Raw genomic sequence first — 23,766 nt, forward strand, 5'->3', positions numbered from 1 at the left:
CATTTCTTCGGTCAAAGGTATTGGCGACGAAAGGTCTCCCGGGTGCGCCGTTCCCCGTCATGGCCCCCGAGCAGGTGGTTGTGCACCAGCCACAGCAGCTGGGGTCCCACCTGGGCGAGAACACAAATACACCCCGGCTGCCCGGCTTTAGCTAGTTCCCTTACCACCCCATCCTTCACACACAACCGGGAGTGCAACCCACTCCAGGGACCCTGTAAGGTGGTCTCCTTCTCCTGAAGGGCCGCCTCGACATCTGCCAGGCCTAGGTCCTGCTGCTGTGCCTGTAGTAGTTGCTCATTGTCCAAGCTGGGAAATGCGCAGCCAATGTCCCACCAGGCCCATGGGTGTGGGGTCCGTGCCCACTGGGCGGCCTCCCGGGACCTCAGTCTGCATCTCTTTTATTATCTGCAGTTTATACTCCTGCAGCTGTGTCAGCCACTGGGTCATCTGCCCCCGTGGCTCCTGTTCCCAACCGACTGCTGCAGGCATCGATGTCCAGGATGAAATGTGGTTTGAGCTTTAGATAGGCTGCTCGCAGTCGTTGAAACACCTCCCACAACCTGGACCAGTGTTCGGGAAGGGATTTACTGAACACTATCACGTCATTCAGATAAATCAAACACTGTTCCCACTGCAAGCCTCGCATCACCAACTCCATCAACCACTGGAATGTCGCGGGTGCGTTAGTGAGTCCGAATGGAAGCACACGAAACTCAAACAGTCCCATTGGGGTGGTCAATGCAGTCTTCGGCCAATCCTCCTCTGCCATTTCCACCTGCCAGTACCTGGAAGCCAGATCTAGGGTGGAGAAATATCGTGCCCCCGTGAGGCTATCAAAAGTGTCATCGATGCGGGGGATGGGGAAGACATCGTCGAGAGTAACTGTGTTCAGTTTCTGATAATCGACACAAAACATGTCAACCCATCTGTTTTGTCACTAGCACAACCAGGGTGGACAAGGGGCTCGATGAGGGCTGGATTATGTTATCGCGACGCATAGTCGCGACCACCTCATTGATCTGGGCCCGCTCGGGCGCACCCACTCAGTAAGCGAGGAACTTAGTGGATCGGGCCGTACCTATGTCAATTTGGTGCTTGACGAGGTCCGTCCGGCCAACATCTGAATCATGCTCACTAAATACGTTGGTGTATTCCCACAGCAACTCCCGCACCTGATCGGCCTCCACCTTGGTTAATTCCTCCCACGGTACCTGGAGTGCGTTGAGCAAGGGAACGACCTCAGCTCGGGAAGTCGGGCCAACCCGCCATGCCCGGTCCTGGTTGTCCTCGGGGGGCTAGGGTCGTCTGCCCAGAGGGCGAACACAGTTGTTTCAGTGGTGCGCCTGTAGTGGGTGCACTGTTGCCACTGGGGTGCGCCGTCGCAACTTTTCTGAGGTATTGTGGGGGTTAAAGACTCGAAGAAACAGCTGGCTCCCATCAGCGTTCACCAACGTAGCCAACGCCACAATCCTGTACCGTACCACCAACTCCAGGTGAGGGGTTAACATTACCTCACCTGTCGGTGAGAGGGGTCGGTGGGGGCCGTCACCAGCGGCAACAACATCTCAGCGAGGGGGCCAATGGTAACGGCTGACACCAGGGTGGCGGCCCCGGGTTCGAAGTGAAGGTGATCCGGCTCCCGTTCCAGAAACGGGATCCTTTCCCTGCTACCCTCTATGGTGGAGCATTGCTGGTGGGGCTGCACATTGAGCCCCAACTTTTCCAGGAGGTTAGTACCTGCAATGCACTCGTGACATAACACACTCAACACTTAATATTCCTGGTTACACACCTGGTGTCCGAGGCAGACCTCAAGCGTGATTCTCCTCAGTAGGCCCATTCCAGGTCCACTTGCAGTGTACAACACGTGGTCCGGGGCCTGTTGGCGGCCAAAGTCGACCCCGACTATGCTGCAATGTGTTGCGCTCATGAGCGAGACTACCACTCCCGTGTCCAGAAGAATCTGGGTATGCCACCCGTTCACCTGCCCTTCCACCAGCGACGTGGCCCCCGTGATCCCTGCCAGTAGCTCCCGCAGCCAGTCACCCGCAGTCGCCACATTCTCAGGTGTTGTTGTAGGTATCTGCTTGGAGGTCACTCGCTCGCCATTATTATTATTGTCTACTTGTGCTGGGGCAGCGTCAATTGCACCCCTAGGTGGTCCACTATCTAGGGGGCGTTGGGGTTTAACCCTGGCGCTTTGCCTAGTGCGGGCGATCAGGGGACAGTCTCGCACGAGATGCCCCCATCGGTCACACAGGTAGCACGCACGGGGAAGGGCGGTAGCTCCATAAGAGGCCCCTTGCCCATTCCCCCTCCCCCTCCCAATGCGCATGTGTCGAAATCTGTCTCCAGTTGAGACAATCGCCGGGTTAGCCCCCCAATCGTGGAGCCTAATCCTCCAGACTGGACTACCTCCACTGTGGACTGCAGCTTGGTCACATTCTCGTGTAATTGGGTAACATTCCCTACAACATCTCCTATCCTGAGTCTGTAAACCTGCCACACATCCCGAGGTGGCCTCGCTGGGTCACGGGGGTTCCATTGTCCCCCTTCTTATGGCCCTGGCGAGCTCCTCCTCTTCTCCCTTCTCTGGAAGGATGCTTGCGATGGTCCACTCCCGTCCTAACCCTCGGAACTGTGCGCACTCATGAGCGAATCTCTAACACACGCTCGACAAGGGTATTAAATGGGGGACGAGGGCAGTTCAGATTTGGCTGCCGCCACACCATGCTGGTCAAGTACCGCTGGACCTTCTCGGCGGCGAGATCGTCAATGATCTGCCATTGCCTGGCACCCGCCGACTGAGTAACTGGGCCCCCTTGGTTCGCGTCATCCCTAAGGAACCATGCTCTATTGCTCGTACCTCGTCGTTGCAGTCACTGGCATCACACGGATGATGTGGTGAAAAGAGGACTGACCAAGATCTTCACGGCCCAGATGTAAGAGACGAGATCCCCCTTCGTTCCCCAGTCTCACCTTTTGATATCCAATTTCAAAGGACCTGGGTCACGTGATACCACGTGGCCAATCGTGCACCAACCTGACATGCCAGGCTTGCTTTGCTGCGTGCAGAGCTCCCCTGACCTATTGTTTTCTGTTCGCACGCTTTTCACTCTGCCCCCCCCACCCCCGATGCTGTATTCAGGAATGTATGACTCATCGCAGCTGACCTGGTAATGTTTGCACCCGTACACTATTAAGTCAATTGAGGGGCATTGCGGTGTAAATTGTCCGGCTGGGTCGAGCCAATCGGCATCGGGAAATCATTGGACATTCCCCAAAGGAATCCTTGGAATAAAACCAGACTACCTGGCGACCCAACGTCAGGACACTACGCGTGTCCGATGTGTGTATTCAGTGTGTTGGTCAGGGATGGGGGGATCGCGGCACCTGCAGAGTAGCTTCGAGGCCATGGCACCACATAGTTACTATTAAAAAGTTTATTTGGACTGATTGCAGTGGCAGTCAGACGCGATTGTGCCAAAAAGTTTGACCACAGTGGAGATGAGATTAGCTTGTGCGTGGGCGCAACATGAAATGGCATCATGGAAACATGGGATACGACGTGGAGGGGCCTTCATTCAGAAGTGGATAATGGATAGAACATTCTCGATGATGAAAACTGTTAAGATGAAAAAATCTCAAGCCACGTACTTGAATTAGGCGAGACTTTATTGTCAGCTTCAACCTTTACAATATAGTAATACATATTAAAGAAAACAGAAGTGTAATGTGCTAAAAGTGATATATACGGCAAGAGGCTTCATACCACCAAAGTATCAGTGTAGCGACAGTGTAGAGCTAATCACGCAACCACAATTATTCAACTGGGGAACCCCAAGCTAGATTACACTTTATGTGAAGCTGCCATCAGCATAATGCATCCAGTAACAAGACTAAATAACAGAGTTACTGTTTACAGCATACTTTTACTTTGCACAACAGAAAGCACATGAATGACGTTGACCCATAGAAACTCGCACATCACTTCCCATGAGTTGTGCGCTTCACAAATTATTTATTTCTCTACAGTTTTTTTTTTAAAACAAATATCCACTGAAGCATTCATAGTAAAGGACCGTTATATACTTGTTATAGCATTACCATTACTATATATGCCATTTTAAAGCAAATGTGATGTGCATTGCAAAAACTTCATTTTAATGAAAAATCTTTATACCTGGTTCTTTGATTCAGTTGAAAACAGACACTATTGACCGTTATCAATCAAACAAGTGCGTTGACTCCACACTATTGTGCTGTTTTTCATAGGCAACATTGTAAACACATTTAGCAACTTTGCCAGCTTATATTTGTTTTTATAAATTGTGTTTTTGGAGGCTCTTCAACACAAATACGAAAAAAGTATATTTTTTGTTTAAATCCCCAAACAATGGTTATGAACTATTTTTTTCCAAAATTGTTTTTACGTACATTTTCACGAACAAAATACATGCAATGAAACATTACCTCTACAATTATTGTCGAGACCAATTATCTTTCTAACTTCAAAAAAAATCAAGCTCTTATTTCTTGAGCCAGACTACCTAATGAGGACTTGGCTCGTGTTATTTTCATGCAAATGCCAATTCAATGGACTTAAACCAAGTAAGTTGAAACATCTCTCTTGCAAGGTAAATCTGGGATAACACAAAAGAATCAAGAGACCGTTAATATTTGCATGGTATTAAATATCTACAATTTTAGTGAGGTACCACATCATGGAATATGAAGTGGTTGCCCTATGAAGATGTATGCCTCGCCATAGGAACGTGGAATTGCCACAAATTACTCAGGGTCACCAACATTGGCTTGTCTTGGACTTGAATTTAACTGGGCTATGAGGCCACACAGAATCATCTATTGTCGGGAAATACACCAGTTATTAAATGTACACTTTTTATAGTAAGCTATGTTAAATCCTGGCCACATTATTTGTTGGCTGCAGGGATTGGAGTGGAACCCATACACACTAGAACAATAAGTGTGCATGCTAACCATTAGGCTGTCTAGCCATTGTTAAATTCTACTTATGACCATTTAAATACACATGTTAATAAGTAGAAACATTAAAAAAACTGGATTGTTAGGCTCCCTACTTTTAAAAAATCAGATTAAATAAGTAACACACTTAGTCAACCAATTCGAGCCCAGCTGGACTAATACCATCTATAAACTTGACAAACAAACGAAACAATTATTCAACCAAAGCCAAGTTCTAGGGATACAAATGCATTTCATTCACCATTGCATAAACGAGAGCTAGTTATTTCGTTACATTTGAAATGATACACACAATGGGTGCAACATCTCCATTTGCAGTGCAGTGCATGTTTCTGCAAAGGTCAGGAGGAAATTTGTTACAATTGAGCGGTGAGATTGGTAGAAACCAAATGTTGAAATTTAAGCAGGGCAAATTGTGGAGCTAATGTTAGATGTTTCAAGTAGATTGTTTTTTTACACCAATACATTTTGTAGATTAAATGTTTAAGTTCGTGTACACTGAGTGTTTAAGACAGCAGGTGAGGAGGAAGTCCTATAAAGTCCCTGGGATATGAACACCCGTAGTGAATAGCGTTGATACAATATCTTTCAGAGCCTCACATCTTATGTGTGATGATATCAAGGTGCTAACAGTCTGTCCAGGCAATGTTTACCACCATTCAACACTATTTTTTTCTTAAAGTCCTTTCAGCACTTCAAAGTTGGTTACATTTTAAGAGGTAAACAACAATTCCATGTTAACAATGAAAACTGAGGGACCGTGGCAGCAATGATTAGGTATACATTTTTAACCACTGAAAATTAACGATTGGTATGACCTGAAAAGGGTTGATCCAAGGCATCGTCTGAAGCACCGATTACAGACAATGCTGTTGTTTCCTTAATGTATCAACCCTACCTCTTATACCACTGAAGGCACTCCCCAGGACAGTAAAACGATATCTAGAAAGAAAAACACATTTGCAATCACTTACAAAAGTATAATTTGGAGCCAATTAAGAAGTAAAAAAGAATGCCTCGAATTTAATATAAATGTAACATGTGAAATTAGAATGATCTTAACGTGAGATCTGCTATAAACCAATTAGATATGCAAAGCACTACGATGACAGGCATGTGATGCCAGCACAATATGTATCATGCAAAGTGTCGATCCATTTTATTTTGTTACTTTTGATTGCCCAATTACCATGAACATGATGTATGAAATGTGATATGAATTTAGTTTTTAATAGAGATAGTAAATGTTGAGGAAAAACGACAAAACCTTCACTCAATCTCTCAAACTCAGAAACAAAGCAAATAGCACAAAAATGAGAAACATATGAACAAGTAAATCTATGCAACAATTAGTAATAGAGAACAAATTGAAGCTTCCACTGTAAACCACAAAAGTTGGTCAAACAACAATTACAGAATATTTCAGCATTGTGAGTACCCTTTCCTGTGATTTAAACTTATAAGATGAACATGCAGACACAGCCAATCAGCTGCTGTCCATTTCCTGCCCAGGCAGTTACGTGGCATAGCGCTTGGTCCACTGACGTGCTATTCGGTCGTGTTCCACGCGATTGGTTAGGTACTGGGTGGCGATGCTTCCAACCAGTGGATCAGCTGAAATGAAAAAAAAACACACACTTTAAAACATTTCTCGTGAGCTCTGAAGATTAATATTTGCAGTTAATGTGTGAATTAGTGTCAATATTACGAAAAGCGTTTCTAATGTGGAGGCTGTGAATTGTCTCAAATCACCAGGGTTTGCGTCGGTCAGCAGGGAGCAAATGGACAGCAAAACCTTGGAGACAGTCAGGGCTGGGCTCCAGTTATCTTTCAGGATGTCAAGGCAGATGAGGCCCTGGCTGTTGATGTTGCAGTGGTAGATCCGAGTCTTGAAAATAACCTTGGTTCACCATAACATGAAATACATTGTGTTTTACCTGAACATGTTAATAAGTACTTAACATAAAGAGAGTAATAGGACTGCTTTTTAGGAAGTCCTCAGATGTAATTCTCTTGATAGAATGGCTCCCACTGTAGAAATTTAGAAGTTTCACTGTCGACTCTGGGCCACCAAAGGAGATAAGCAGCACCTTTTTCTCATTTGACCAGTAAGAGACTGTGACTTGACTTTTTAAGTAACAATTTACAAATAATTCATATCTAAGGAATGCGTGAATTATTTATTGTTGAAAAAAAAAATTACGCGCAGTCCTTTGCCACCCATTGTTGGATTAAGGCCTACCCATGCCCTGTTGGTCACTGGGAGTATGAAATGACAGATCGCAATGACTGTAATGGAAATTAAAAATACAATATTTTTTAAATACTGAGTGTATGTTCACGAAACATTTCTGTGCAGAATGATAATACTGTAACTACAGAATGGAGAATATTTCCATAAAAAATTTTCAGAAATTTTATCCAAGCATGGAAAATGGTGAAAACATATATGGCCTGCAGGACAATACTTTAGATCTGATGGCAACAATACATGTTAAAGGATTCAGCAGTGTTAATAGCATTATTTTGATCACTATCATTATTTATTTACTTGATATTGTACTTTACACAAGTATACATGCCTCAAAGTTCCAATGGAATTCCTAGTAGCACAAATGAACACAGAATTACAAAATAGCTTCCAAGAAAACTAATAGCAATGTATGCACTGGATTGTGTGCTAAACTAACAGACGGTACAGTACAACTCCTGTATAATGATATCGTATACTTAAGATATACTAAGCATTGTACAAGGTTTGCATAAGGTGTGTTGTCAACCTCTTCTTAAAACTGCGATACATTTTTCAGAGAAAATTATATGATCAGGGAGCAGATTACATTGTTGTGCTGCACACTGTGCAGGTTACCTTCGGTGGTTTAAACGGGTAGTCAGAAGAAAATGTGATGTCCAAAAAAAACACTCCCCCTTCATAGACGGAGCCCGGGGGCCCAAGGATTGTGGATCGCCACTCGTACAGGTTGTCCCCTTTGGGTGCAGCACTGAGAGAAAGTGCAGTGTGGATAATTCACCAACCTGCTGATGCTGTTAATTATCACATCATGGTAACCACTTTACGCAGCACTTACTGTCAATAATTTGTATGGATGAATTTTTATTCAGTGCGAGAAAAAGTGTAATTGTTCTATTCGTGGAAAGAAAAAAAACTATATCATAATTAAAACACACTTCAAAGAAAGACAGAATGAGTACTCATTCATATCATATACAAATTAATCAAATTATGCGGTAAAGAGCTTAATAGGTAATCATCATGATTGAGATGCGTCGGTTATAGGAGGGTTGTTTGACTATGCTTCACCATGCTGGTCAGAGAGGATTGATGAAGGGAACACATTTTGTTTCACCTATCGAGTACCCGACTGCTATGGTGCCCCTATCCTATTCAGCTACTCAGGTCGACAGGGTTCACGAGCTTCTTTGTCACGTCAAGGCAGTGACGAGTTTACCCAGGGGAAGCCTCACTAAGCCTCAACACATTTTCACGAGGGTCCTGCTTGGTATGTCTGCACATTTTTTTTCAACAGCCTTGTGCGTGTGGGAGGAAACCGGAAGAGCCCAGGGTAAACCCACAAAGACCATTTACACACAAAACTCCATAGATAAGTCAATGATGATAACAAGTGAGGTACAGTATATTAATGAAAACATCAATTTGACATTTCAAATACACAGAAAAAAGCACATCATATCCCTAAACATAGTGTTTTAAAAATAGGGGTGATTACCCATCCTCTTGTAGAATGAGTGGTATAATTTTATCAGCAACAGTAAAGTAAACACTTTTATCATAATAAACCTCAATATTAATTTGTCAGTGGAAATTATCCCAACACACTGAGGGTGTATTCCCCAGCCTCACTCATTATCATGAATGAGGGTCTGAATATACTAAACATTAATATGCCTTATCACTAAGCTATAAAATATAAAAGGATGAATGCCTTTCATGCAGGCTGTTGCTATTCACAATTAAGTTAATGATGGATTTTAGTTACACATTCACTTGGTTTAGCCACAGCCCATATCTCTCCTGTGCATGAGCTGATCTGATCAGTCCATTTCCGTGTTGATTATATTCTCTGTCGTGTGCCCTCCTTTGATTACCCTTCTATAACCAGTATTGTCCATATGCTATTCGCCCATCCCAGTTATGTGTCCTGTCCAGGTACATTTTTGGTGAACAGTCAACATGATATCTCTAATTTACATATGTAGTCGGTTCCACGGAGACAAATTAAATATCATTGAAATATACACTCCAAAAACAAGCCACAATGATTAAAATGTAGACCACACGTACTGCATTAGGTTACCCAACTAATAAAAGAGAGCAAAGTACATTGCATTACAAGTACATCATGTTGGCATGGATGGTGTTCAATTAAACAGATTGCTTGGAGAATAAAACACACAGCAGAAAGCCTTATTGATCAATATAATTTATATATTTTCTATGTATTCAACTGTCACTTCGATGGATGAATGTTCAGCCATCATTTACTTGAATAGTTTTTATTGCTTCTTACATGTGTAGTGACATAGAATGGTCACTACTGTGTCGGCCTGTACGAAGGCTGGGGGCCCCAAGGGGGTGCCTGGGGGGTCACGTGGTGGAGGGATCCGGACCTTCCCAGAGGTGGGGGAAGTGAGGCGTGTCCTGGGAAGGGAGGCGTGGCCTGAAGAGAGCCAGCCACGCCGGGGCGGAGCCAGCCACGCCAAACCAGATATAAGCGTGGTGTGAACGCAGAGCGAGGCTGTTGTACTGTACTCCAAAGTGAAGACATCATCGGTCGTCAAGTCCTGAGACGTCGTCCTGGGCCAGGCAGGCCGTTGCCTGCCTGGTCCAGTCTGTGTCGTGTTCCAGAGTGTTAGTGAGTTGAGGAAGGTGGTCACCACCTTATGTACAGTGTTATATTACTTACCGTTTAATAAATAGTGTTGCCTCCAAGCTGCGTGTGTGTGCACCTAATTCGAACCTACTACACATGGGAGACAGTCCGAACCTAGACTACATGTGGTTACACATGTTACCAGCATCATGTTGCTGAGCGGAGGGTTTCAAGCACTGGCCTTATGATGTGCTATTTATTCTGCAGATAACTCACACGCCACTACTCTAGCTTTTTAAAGGCCACTCTGACCAAAAACCAATTACACAAAATTTTAAACGGTTTACTCAAAATTACATCCACATGTTAATCCAAAGCTTGGCAAAAAGGGCTTCATTGAGGTCACAAAATTAAAACAGATTTCACGTAGTGTTCATAGATGTTGCAATGTTTTAAAATACTTAACCATTAGCCAAGCCTGTGTTTCTGTGAAGTGAGGATGCAGATACCTAAAATTAAGAACCTACAGAGTGAATGGGTTGAGGAAATATCCATAATCGTAATGTCATCTTTCCTATAATATATAGATTCCAAGAACACAGGATGAGATGTTACTATCCTTTGTGCAAGCACTTCCAAGAGTTCATGAACAGTGAGCCTGGTGAAATTTGGGGAGCGCATCGTCAGTAGTGTACCTTTGGTTCCTAGGGTGTTTCGGCCTTTCACACTATAACACCCTCCCCAAAGGCGGCCAGCGACAGGGTGATCAATCCTACGCTTGCGTCCCATTCCCAATGATAGCCAACATCCCATGGGACTATGCATGGCAGGGGCGTCCTCCTCCCTGAGTCAAGTATTGTTGACCGCATACCTCCTGGCCCTCTCACTTCGGGGCCCAGCTGGGGTCTTTCATCTTCATCCAGAGCCACTGACTGCTGCCTTCTGCCGCCTCCGATACAGCTGATTGCCGAACGATGGCTCTGGCCCTTAATTCCCAGGTCTCTAAGCAGTCTGGTTGTAGATGTTGCCACAAAACCTCTGCAGCCCACCTCCACTGGTCGGACTTCTGTGTTCCAGCCATGATGCCGTGCTTCGGCAGCTAGATCGGCATAGCGCAGATGTTTTCGCTCATAAGCCTCATCTACTGAGTCCTCCCATGGTACTGTGAGCTCAATGATGAAGACCTTCTTGAGCGAACGGAACCAGAGCACCATGTCAGGTCTTAGGGTGGTGGTTGCAATCTCCGGAGGAAACACAAGTTGCCGGCCAACGTTAGCTAGCATTTTCCAGTCGCGGGCCAAGCGCAGCTGGTCTCGCTCTAATGGTGTAGAGCCGCTCTTCGGTGGTTTAGCCCCTTCGCGGACAAAGGTCGTCCGTAAGTGGTGTGATGCTGCTGGGAGTGGTAGGGAGTTGGTGGCAGCTCGCTTGTCCTCCAGGGCGGACGCAAGGTTTTTAAGGACTTGGTTGTGACGCCAAGTGTAGCGTCCTTGGGTGAGGCTTGTTTTACACCCTGTGAGAATGTGCCTGAGGTTGGCTGGCATGGAACAGAGGGCACAGTCCGGATCTTCACCATACCATTGGTGAAGATTAACTGGTGTTGGAAGGACGTCATATGTTGCTCTGATGGAAAAGCTCAACCGCCTCGCTTCCATGGCCCACAGATCCTTCCAGCTGATCTTCCTCTTCTCCACACTGTCCCATCGAGTCCACTGTCCCTGTTTGGCAAGAGAGACTGCCTTGGCCCACCTTGCAGCCTCCTCCTGATGGCGTACTTCCTGCACTACCATCTTCCGCCGCTCTGGTGCAGTGGCCTTACTCCAAGCAGCACGGCTAGTTAGCCCAAGGCCTCCTCTCCCTTGCTGAACATGACCCACAATGTCAGCATGTCTGAGGGCTGCTGTTGCCTCCTGGACTACTTTTCCTGGCCTCCATTTGCGCCCAGTTGCCAAGGTCGGCGCGTTGTTGCTCACCACTGGGTCTCGAGATTAATTCAGTGTCATCTGCTTACAATTAAGGTTGTTAAACGATAACCAGTAACTCATGTTCAGAATCGACTACCGTTTTCAAAAGTCAGGGACCGATAACGGTTTACTGTGTAATGATAAACATGCATTCACTGACGGGCATGCGTAAACCGAATGGTGGCCTAAATACATTTATCCTCATTTCTCAGTTAAAAAAGATGCCACGCTGCCATTGCTTGCTCACGCCACTGCTGGCGAACAAGCCTCCAAAAGAGAGGATATTTAATCATTCTTTCAAGCTGAGCAGGCATCCAGTCTGAATTAAGATTCTGATTCTGAAATGAGGTGGGAGTACCCACGTTTTACCCCACCATATGTGACATACAGATCGACTATGTGTGGCATACCCGTTTATACTACTGGGTGGACAGGGGTGGGGGGGGGGATTTAATAAACTTTCATCGTAGTTTCAACTGCCATGCCAGGACATGGAATGTAACCCGCAACCTCTGGATGCAAGTCCAGTGTGATAACCATTACCCCATAGCAGCTCCCTTAATGTCTTTGTTAAAAGGTAAACATATTATGTTTGTTGCTCGACATTAATACGGCAAACCGATAAACACAATTTTTTCATTCAATGCGTAAAAAAATATTTTATTCTAGTTACAACCCTCTAGTTTCAACCCTCTCTGCAGAAAGCTGTTATTCGGCTTTTTGAATAAACATATCGCAGCAAAATAGAAAAGGAGTACATGGTACAAATAAATAACAGGTGAGTATTTTGGAGAAAAATTTGTGGTAATTACACACACACATGGCTCAAGACAAATGCAGTGCGGTGGCCACTGCATCTATTTCGGTGAATCCAATTGACTGACCTTCATCTATTTTTTCTTTGAATGACTTGAGGGCTACAGTGAATGTCATTCATCAATAATAGATGGTTAAAAACTAAAATGCAAAAGGTGTGTGTTCACCACCGAAGCCAACATTAGACACGTATTTTTTGGTAAGTTCATTGATTATGTCTACAATTGACCATCATTCGGTGGCAAACATTTCTGAACAATCATCTGAGAAACTTAAAATAAGTCTACTATTGTTATAGCCATATGAAGTGTGAGAGAGATCTCACAAATGTGCATAAATGATCCCAATTATATACACTCTACATATAAAACCATTCCAATAATGTGCTAATATTCACTTGATTGGTCCTGGATTTCACATTGCACTTTTAACATATTCAATTAAGGCAAAATATTATTGATATGACAGACAGGAATGTGTTCCCATTAAATATATTATTTTAGGATACCTCTAAGCACTTCGATCGGATCATTGGGGTTTACTAGTAATAAATCGGCATTTTGCGACCCCCACTGCCACTGTGTAGCATATTATTACGTGCCAGGGACTCTATGAGATGATAGGACACTAGTCCGAGTCCATAATTGGCAATAAGTAACAGCAAAGCAGTTATAAGTGACTCACAGAATTGTGCGCAGTTGCGTATACAGTACACGACTTCCCTGAAGGCATACCTTCAGCGAGCGCGATGCCGATCACACGCGGTTCGAATTAGACCCTCGATCGATGGCTGCGCCATCGCCGCACACGCGTCGAATAAAAAGCAAGGGACAAGTCCTTACTTCCTAAGAACTCCTATCATTTTTCTTTGCTGGAGGAGTTGCCCCCCCTACCTGAAAATCCTGGCTCCGCCATTGCCTCTAAGCAACAGATTCAAAAACTTAAAGATCAAAAATGTATCGTGTCACAATTTTATTTAATTAATTCACAACATTCATAATTAGTGGTTTGAAAGGAGGTAAGGTTAGAAAGTAAACAGAGAGCAAACTGATTGAAATAAGACATTGAGGAGACATGAAAAGCAACTTATGCAAAACTGATGATTGAACGAAGAGAATTATTTAAAATTATTGGAACACATCGCTCTAAGGGATTATGGCTAATGATCAAAAATAATTATGGCGTAGCAGCCAAGAAATGGAATGCATCCATGAGGATGTCCACCAAAGAGATGAAACAATGAAATCAGAGCGTGTGCAGGTGGTAAGGTGGATTAGTACATCACAGGATTGTGTGGTGGATTGCTCAGGCCTTCATCAAGCAGTGGATTAACCATTTTTTTTGGTGGTAATGATAATAACAGCAAGAGCATTGGCTACACACATACTATTGTTATAGTTAGGCTTTCATCCCATCAACTAGAAATTTTACACATGAAGCTCCTCCTCATATTCGTTGACATTTACTGGCACACATAAGTATAATTTTTTTATTCTGTGGAAATTAATTTAGGGATCATTATGCTGTATGCAATAAATATTTTAAATGAAAATGTAAACCATATTTAATACTCAATGCTTTTAGCACGCAGCCTAACTGAAACAATTTATGCATCAAGGCCAAAAAATAAACGGATAAATTGTTAACATATCCCACCAAAGTGAATACTGACCATTTAACAGGTCTGTGGAATGCCATGGCTTGGGACACAACAGCCTTGCAATGCATACATTAATAAGTACTTCATCACATAGAGTGAGGGGTGCTAGGTTACCTGCAGTTAGGTGGTGGATCCAGGGTGATCTCTGCAAGCTCCTTCTGAATTCTAAGAAGAAAATAAACGTGTCATTATAAAGTACACTCACAATGTACATACCCATACATGATTATTGGGTTACCAATTCACTATTTGGTTGAAAGAAGCTTCAATTATTGAATTTACAATTCTTTTTAAAATCCACAGGATGTATAAAAAATGTACACGTCATTTCTAAAAACGTATCCTGCTTGGGAACGTTCTAAAAAAGCACATTGTAAAAACAATGCATAAGACAAATGTCAATCTCTGAAGAGGCCAAATGTGACACATTTAATCAAAACCAAAATTAGTGCACCTCAGTCCAAGTACTCAATTTCAGGACAATATTTAATTAAAATGTTCTTTAAAACATACACTCAAGCATACTTTGGGGTTACAAATATATTTCTTCACTTTGTGGTACATCTCAAAATACTAAGTTTTGTATGCTGATTAACACCTAACATCACAATTTTATACCTACCTATAATCACATGCAAGCAATTGGTTTTAAAAGCATGTACTGATCATTCTGGAAGGATGAGGGGGCAGCAGTTAGGCATCCAGCGATTATTTGTATTGATAGGGGAGGCGTGGGTGGCAAGTGCGCAGGGTCGCTGTATCCATGAGATGACAGTTATCTAAGCTTAATTTAAAAGTGAGATAAAGAAATTCCAACAACTTCAATTGCTACAAACTATTTTTATTTTACCAGGTAAGGCCCACTGAGGTATACAGTTATTTTTCAAAAGCGACTTGGCCAAAAATGATAGCTAAATGAAGTCACTTATGTTGAAATGTATTGCAGCCAAATACTTTAAAATGCATGTTTTTATATATGTGGAGGGGGAAATGGTAGGACCCGAAAAAAATCCTGTTCCTATTGAAGTTCGTATTGAGTGAGACAGAAACCAGCATTTATGTTGAAATGTATAGCAGCCAAATTGTCTAAATTGCATGTTTTTATATGTGGAGGGAATAACCGGAGGAATTGGAGAAAAATCCTGTACCTATGGAAGTTCTACATGAGTGAGACAGAAATCAGCATTATCTATGTATGTTAGAACTTCTTTTGCACTTTACTTAGCCAACTGTGCTAATCGGAGATGCAGGGGAGGGGACAACAGGATACACAAAAAAGCAGTCCTAAATAAAAAGTTTTCAATTAATAATAAAGAAATAATTTCCATACATTAACAAATGCAGTGCTGTATTCTCTTGTAAATACAGACTTTCGTACGGCCAAATATTTCCCTAAACATCTACCCCACCACGTGCTAGGCTAAAAACAATCCCACCCAATAACCCAAGGTCACTCAATAGGAAAGTGTTTAGGAAGAGTGTGCAATCAAAGATTTTAAAAATATTCAACCGTGATAATCGAAAGTGCAGGATTTAAGAAATATATTTTGTCGTGTATACATGCTGTGTGTGGGTTAAATGCATATCTATTATCATTTACATTCTTTAGATTAACAATTTTACTACTACATAACAAAGTTTAATATATTTTGGGACATCATTACAGTATGTTTAATACTTTTTAGAAAATAAACTGATGACAAGAATTTGGATACGTCAAATATTAATATTGCTGTGTTGCCAGTTTTTAGTTTAATGGAACATTGATAGCTGCTGCTGTCTTTTATAATTAATCAGTGCTAATTATATAACACAATAACACGTCTCTACTATCACATATAGCCATAATACATTTGTGACGTTATTGTAGTGTTTCAGACATATCCAAGCAGCTAATTACGTTCTTTATGCATCTGAGCTGTTTAAATAGGTTATTATGTCAGCTTTTGTTGGTATTTTATTTAATTCATGTTCATCAGAAAGCACATTTCATATTAATGTGTGTAAAATAATAATGTAAAGTGTTCCACAAGAATGTATATTTTGGTGTCCGTGTTTCCAATACAACTTGATATTCATTCACAACCTTAAATAATAAACTTCCAAATTTGCATGAGCACATATGAAGTACATTTAATTTTTTTAACCAGGTGAGAACATGGGTCTCATTTGCAAGAGTGCCCTGGGACACACTCATACTCTGAGACGAAACAAAGATTCCCCTTACAGACTTAACAGACTTTTAGAGATATAGAGAGCACCTATGAAGACTGGCAAGAAACATGCAGGGGGTGCATGGCCAACACCACGCTTACCACCTTTGTCTCCCTAGTGGCGATGTTTACACACCACACCAGGTACTCATTTGAGGCTGAGTCGACCTGGTTCAGATAATAGTCACTGGTGTTGGCTGTGAACAGGCATGGAACTCGGGTTGCTGGGTTTGTAGCACACTGAGCTAACTACTGCACTACTCTGAGACAAAGACAAATACTGTTAGGGCAAGTACTGTTAGCAACCACCGATGACGGCAGGCATGATACACGAGGGGGTGGGTGGCCAGCACCATGCCCAACTGCCTTTGTCTCCCCAGTGGCGATGTTTTGCACATCGCACTCGGTACTTATTTGAGGTTGAGTCGACCTAATGGAGGCCCAAGACCAGTTCAGATAATCATTACTGGTGTTGGCCATGAGCGGAAATCGAACTCGAGCCAACGGGTTCGTAGCGCAATGCGCTAACCACTGTAATACACATACTCACATATATTATATGTAGAAATGGATATATATATACTTATTAATGCACAATGTATCCCTGCACTACATGTATAAAATACTCACATAATACATATTGTACATGTGTTTATACAAATACATATGCCAGAATGCAAACAAAGATAACACACAAAACCATCTTTGAAAGGGATTTTAAGCCACTTGTCTCATCTACACGTGAATGTTAAATATGCTCTTAATCTACAATTATTCTTCACCACTGAAGAAATATACAGTACTCTGGAACCCCTTCACGACTTCTCCTCCAGTGGGCATTGATTCTTAACAGCATTCATTAGGGCATTTAGGCACTCCCCCCATCCACTTTTTTTCTTCTTCTCTTACAGGGGTATCAGAGTTTAGGAAGACTCCAGGGGTGTAGAGTTTATTGAAACAGTTAATTGAAACATGCGGTTTAGACAGGTTTCCATTACACTGTAATCTGTAATGTGTTTGTGCTGGTGTCAACCCCATTTCATATCCTGTGTACCTTAATTGTTTTGTTAATATTCTGAAACCAAGTTCTCTATTCTTCATATGGTGCTAATGGGCACTACTGTGCCAACACAAACATTAACAAAAGGATACTTACAAGTGAAGGAACAAACTCTGAGTCCATGTGCCAATTTCACACATGCTAGCATATTTCATCAGGATTTCAGGAATTTAAGTTATTAAGGTATTGGCAGATATACAGAACTTGAGTTCATGCAATCCATCTACTAAAACCTTCATTATTTGCACTGTTATGTTTAAAAATATGATGCCGACTCTATACCCATATATTGCTTTGTTCATCCATGTGTATAACCTTATTCAATAGTCATATGTTTTATTTTTCCAAGTCTATCAGGGTGCAGATTTGGGTCATTCAAACTAGTGCCATCATCCACACACTGTGCTAAATTCAACCAAGTGTATTTTGCAAATGTGAAAAATGTTAATGGAAAATGTTTATTCAATTATTTCAGCTATTTACAAATTTCATAGTGAGTGTATTACAAACGGTGTGATATATATGAAGAATTTTACATTATGCAATCTTATGAGCCAGTGCCAAAAAACTGCAATCATTTAATTCAAAATAAACAGCATTCAGTGAAATTATAAGTCGATGTGAGCAAGGGATGTCATGAGACAGCTCGTGCTTCCATGTTTAGTGGTTGTGTGCTGATCACCCAAGGTTGCTGGTTGAGGTTTACAATAGGCAATCGGGAGGCCGAAAAGAGCTCTCAAATTCCACGGGTGTCCACAGGTATGGCTTAACACAAGGGAATCCATTTAGTCACATATGACCAGTTACGCAGCATTACATTAAATTCTGCAGTGCAAATGAACTGAAGGACACTCGATAAGGCACATATTTTTGGAGAATCAGCACACTGACTTTTCACATAGAAAGGGAAAATGTTATCCCTGAATATGGTGCATGACACGCACATGTGACTCCAACACACTGTTATTAGTAATAACCTTGCAGATAGTTTATGGCCAATGGAATCGTATATGTACAAGATGTCAAGGACGAAACGGCTGTTTTGGGTTAAGCTCACCTTTTAGCACTGGTGGAAAGCTTGGCGGCCGTCTTTGCAGAAGTTTTAGCTTCTTTCTTCTTACCAGATTCCTGCTGCTGTTGCTGCTGTTGTGGCTGATGTCCTGAGAGCCTTGCATCACCACTACTGCCCTGAGGGCTTTGGGTAGGGAGAGTACCTTCACTTGCCATTCTCCTGGAACACAAGAATAAAAAGGTGAGGTGAATGCATTTAATGTAACATCACACCTCTAAGCGGCACACCAAATGCAATAAGCTGCGTCATTTATGCTTTATGTGAGTCAGTGGTGTTATAAAGGATATGCACTTAACATTTAAGGTGTAAGAAAAGGAACATTGCAGTTGTTCATTTGGCTGGAATCCCAGAATACTACAACCATTAAATATCAGTCAGAAGCACCATTGCTACCACCACCAACATTTTTTTAAACATGAGATGTCCTTCCAGGCGTATTCTCTCCTTTGGCTGCCACTTACTGTGTTATTAGTCTTGACAACTGGTCATGATCCCCTTTTAACAATGTGTCTGGCCCAAGCCCTTACTTTTATTCACCGTAAAAATGATGTCTCTAACTTGCATGTCCTCTCATCCATGTGTTCCTATTTTTCTCTCAGTATAATTCCAAACATGCACCTCCCCATGTTACTTTGCACACTTCAGATGTTTTATTTTTATTTTCGATGTCAATGTTAATATTTCTAAGCCAATTTAAAAAAAGTTAATATACATTTGTGAAGTATTATTCTTTTACAAGAGTGCTTTGTTGTTTTTCAATAAGCGCAGCTATCCAGAAGCACTCCAACCTGATCTTCTACATGGATTTTGTTTCATCATTTTGCCTTTTGTTGTGCTCATTTATCTAGTCCAACCGCTTTTAAGTGATAATTATAATATAAAATGATAAATAAAATCTCCATTTATGTTTATGCTTTTCGTACTCTGGTGTAATTTTTGGAAAACATCCTGTAATGTCACCGTGAATAACTTTGGCAAAGCATGTATACTTGCCCTGACTCCCCTACTAATATGTATGTTGTCACCTTTGTCATTCTTGTAAATTATTAGTATTATCTCTTTTGCTTATTTATTTAGATCTCCATTTGGCAGAGCTTGGATGAATGCATTAATTTCCAGAGTCAAATGCCTATCAAAGTCTACAAAGGCTAGGCATAGTGTAGTGTTTGGTATTCATTAGTCTGTTCCAAAATCTGACAGTATGCAGTGGATGGTAGAGAAGCCTTTTCTATTACAGCATTTTGTTCTGACTGATCTTCGTGAACAAGTAATGCACATGCGAAAATGAGTGAATGGATCATCAATTAAAGTAAATGTGTTCACCCTATCTTGAATAGGATTGAAGCATCACTCAGATTGTGGTATTTACATTTTGTGTAAATGGATTGACAGTAAAAAATGGCCAGTTATTAAACCAAAAATCACTAGACCTTTTCACAAAATAACCAGGCTCAATTAGGAACTGTAAGGACCAGCATCACCACTACCACCTTCACAAGTCCTACCTTCATTTTCACTGCTGCCATCCACTACCATAAATACCTCCTTTCATATCTCCGCCACCACCACCTCCTTCACCTTAACTTCCAGTGGCACCTTCATCACTGTTAGCCAGGCAGTGGTGGTCCATTCTTGTAATACAACACTTTGGAGGTGAGGGTTGATGGATCACACAAATGTTGTGAGACTCCCTTCCCGTCAGGGTCGGGGTGCTATACCCTGGGTCGCCAGAAGGAAGTACAGCAAGTGGACGAATTGTCATCTGTTTCCATCTGTATGGGAACAATGTTGCTCCCTCATAAGTACATTTATCAACAGTTTTTTTAGGATGCGTTGGTTTCATTCCATGTTGATATACACTCATGAATTGGCTAACATCTTAAAATAAAAATATGCAGGAATGTCCTGCGTAAATGTAGTTTTCCTGGATAAATAAGTTAAATAAGTATATTTATGAAGAGCAGTTCGACCCCCTCTACATAAACGCCTTCCAGCAGCATCACCACCACGAGCATTAGCACCATGAGTTGCTCCGTCTTCACTACCAACATAATTATCACCCTGCCTTCACCAATAACAGCACCAACATCACCTCCTCTACATTAACGACCAGCATCACCACCACCACATCCTGGAAACCATCATCTCCATCGACCACGTTCACCCCAACAACTATTTAAACAACGAAACAAAACTATTTCTTATTTATTTTACCGGGTAAGGCCCACCGAGCTATATAGCTCATTTTCAGAAGCTCAACGAAGTGGCTTATCACGTGGACATGTATATCAGCAAAATTCTTTAAACGTATGTTTCTAAATGTGAAGGGAAACCCCAGAGGAAAATCCATGCGACCACGGGGAAAACATGCAAACTCCAAATATACAGACGTCAGGGTCAAGATCGAACCCTGAATACCAGGCAAGGTAGTTAACAAATCGCCACCATAACCCAACCCTACCTCTTTCACCACCTCTACCCAAACTCTAAAAACCTCTTCCACCCTCCTCTTTCACCAACTCGTCCATCTTCAGCCTTACCACCACCACTTTCACCGGAACCACTATCTTCCTCCACCTTAAGACCTCTTTAAACTCGCTACACCTTCCCACTCACCCTTCCTCTTCCACCACCCTTGCTGCCTCCTTTACCACCTGCTCCCAACCTCCACCATAACCATCACCTCCTCAACCACCATAACATAATCGTCGTTCGCCACGCCGCTTGTGTCATGCTCGGTGCACCGAGGCCACGTGAAGTGTCAAAGGCCCGCTGGAAGGTCACGAGAGAGACCCAGGTCACAAGCTTCCATGGGTTCACTGACTGAGATGACCGGCAGATGCACGAATTGTGCTCCCCTCTCAGCCAACTCTCTTCGCTTTATCCGCCCGACGCTCTGCTCGTTGTTGTGAGCGTTGCTCATCTTCCCTCCGTTGTTGTTGGAGGGCGACTGCCTCCAACTCCCCCGCAGTATCCATCACGAAGCTTCTAAACAGGAAGAGGTTCTCAACAACAACAATTCACATTCTCCTTCGACCTCCACCGCGCTCACCACCACCACCTCTACTCCACCTTCACCATCTCCCCCCCACCCACGACCACCTTCCACCATCCTGGACCCTTGCGGGATCGCGGCCACGAAAGTCGGTCGGTCGCTCGCAACTTGTTGCCCTTCTCCCTCTCCCCCCACCACCTCCACCACCACCACCAACCACGCCACCCACGTCCAACCCCGGGCCCTTTACTCCTCCACACTCGCGACTGGCAACGACGACGCATGTCGCACACCGCGCGAAAGCGAGAAGAGACAAACACAGTGACCACCGGGGGGGGTTGGGTTTGGGTGTCGGGGACACACAGCACACACACACGACGGGGGGGGGGGGTCCATCACAGAACCACCGCCGCCGTCGCCTTCCTCGTCGGCCGGCCAAGGCCCCGCACACCTCCCCCCCCCCCACGTCTCTCACTCAACACAAAACAGCAGCAAACAACGGCCCCAAACCTCCACGACGGGGAGGAGGGAGCGCGAGCAGGCGAGGAGATTGAAGGATGATGGTGAGAAAGAGGAGGGAGAGATGATAAGCAGCAGGAGGAGGAGTAGTAGGAGGGGGGTGGGGTGAGATGGACCGACCCGCCTGCCCGGCCGCCGTGCGCCTCCTGCCGTCGCCCCGGTCGTGGTGGCCTCGGGGGGTGGGGGGGGGTCTCTGCTCGGCCCGGGAGGGAGACGCTGAATGCGGGGCGCTGGGGGCAGTCGGGAGGGGTGGGGGCAGTGAGTGGGGGTGTCGCTGTAATGAACCGAGGACCCCGTCCGTGCAGTGGCCTCCCCCCGTCCCCGAGCCGCACCCTCCTCCTCCTGCTGCTGCTGCTCCTCCCCCTACCACGGTCACTCCTCCCCCCTCATTGTCCTCTTCATCTTCCTCATCACTGACGCTTTGCCCCCGCCCCCCCCCTCCTCGTTGGTGACGCTTCGATCAGCGTGGTCACCACCCGAAGCTGGCCAACTCCCCAACTAGAATGATCACTTTCATTCACCTTATTGGTAAAGTGCCTGCCCAGCGCTCCCCCAAAGCCATGCCCCGTCTCGTCTCGGCTGGAACTCGTGGCGGTGAAAGGTCAAGATGGACATCGCATGGACAGACAGCACGTTCAGATAACGTCTCCCCTGCCGAAAAGCCCGTGGATTGTCGCCGTCGTTAGCGGTGCTGAGACACTGCGGGAAATTACTCATTCCCATGGCGGGCTCAGTCTCTTCATTTGACATAGGGCAATTCATGACTCATGTTAACTTTGCACGGTGTAATGGCGAGTCGACCAACCAAACGGGTTTGCACTCAATATATTCAGTTTGAGACAAGTGTGCTCAATATAAACAACAGCGCCAAGGGGGACATGTCGAGTTTAATAGTGGGCAGAGCCCGTGTATGAAATGGGGAATGACGAAAACACTGCAGGGAGGGACGTGTTCACCTATTAGACGGTGTTTTTTTGTCCTGAAGGAAGGCGGCTGACCTTGCTAGGCCCCCTATTAATTAGACATACAACTGCTGTGTCAGCCAATCCGCGAGATGTGAGCATGTGCTAGGGTGAGTAGATCTGGCCACAAGTTACACGCCATAGTGGTGGTGCGGTGTGGTAATTTCGGCCTGATTTACACACTTCCTCCATGTGGCGGGGAGTTGATCAGCAACGTTTATATGTCAATGTAGAGAGAGAGGTTGGTGAGCCAGGAGACGGCTTCAGGAGTAACCCAATGAACATCTGAAATAGTTGAGACACAAGGTAGCTGCAACACGAGCAGGCCTGGTTAGAGGGAGGATGAAGATGGATGGCATTGGGGCAGTTTAAAATGTACACCACTACTCAACTCAAGCTGGTGTGGGTTGAGATAGCATTGTGTGCGTAGAGTGTAAAGCACCGTGCTAATGGGGCAGGCATGTTTTTTCACTGCCTAAATGGTTTCATCATAAACCATATTTGATCTACTGCTGGATGAAGCTGATTTCATGACTCCGCCTCCCAGGTACACGTACTCCCAGACGCGATGGAGTAAGACTACCAAAATGAGAACGATATTTCCAGATGACACTTGTAATGCTATGCATACTTCATTACCCAACACAC

The 23,766-nt window shown here is 43.9% G+C and overlaps 1 protein-coding gene across 3 annotated transcripts; it reads right to left on the reverse strand.

Annotated features, from left to right (window-relative positions):
- Positions 1-3,657: 3,657 nt before the first annotated feature.
- LOC144717771 (ubiquitin-conjugating enzyme E2 E3-like) lies at positions 3,658-22,492 on the reverse strand. 3 transcript variants are annotated; one of them, XM_078593427.1, is made up of 6 exons: positions 22,277-22,492; positions 18,628-18,801; positions 14,412-14,462; positions 7,877-8,009; positions 6,760-6,907; positions 3,658-6,621 (listed from the first exon to the last, which is right to left on the reverse strand). In XM_078593427.1, the coding sequence occupies exons 2-6, from the start codon at positions 18,795-18,797 to the stop codon at positions 6,524-6,526; spliced, it is 600 nt and encodes a 199-aa protein (XP_078449553.1). In that variant the 5' UTR covers positions 18,798-18,801; positions 22,277-22,492; the 3' UTR covers positions 3,658-6,523. The 3 variants fall into 3 exon arrangements, with proteins under 3 accessions (XP_078449553.1, XP_078449543.1, XP_078449534.1); XM_078593417.1 differs by lacking the exon at positions 22,277-22,492 and adding an exon at positions 22,148-22,250; XM_078593408.1 differs by lacking the exon at positions 22,277-22,492 and adding an exon at positions 20,361-22,089.
- Between the last annotated feature and the right edge of the window lie 1,274 nt (positions 22,493-23,766).

The sequence above is a fragment of the Lampetra planeri genome, chromosome 1 (genome assembly GCF_965212315.1).
Source record: "Lampetra planeri chromosome 1, kcLamPlan1.2.h2, whole genome shotgun sequence".
NCBI lineage: Eukaryota > Metazoa > Chordata > Hyperoartia > Petromyzontiformes > Petromyzontidae > Lampetra > Lampetra planeri.

What these genes read in the sequence shown, in the direction of transcription:
- LOC144717771 (XM_078593408.1), bottom strand. Translation starts at nt 20,506, where the DNA reads ATGAGTGTATATCAACATGGAATGAAACCAACGCATCCTAAAAAAACT. An exon ending in CTTTCCACCAGTGCTAAAAG is followed by an intron (nt 14,463 to 18,627) that starts GTGAGCTTAACC and finishes TTTTCTTCTTAG; the next exon opens with AATTCAGAAGGAGCTTGCAG. An exon ending in ACCCGTTTAAACCACCGAAG is followed by an intron (nt 6,908 to 7,876) that starts GTAACCTGCACA and finishes TGGTGAACCAAG; the next exon opens with GTTATTTTCAAGACTCGGAT.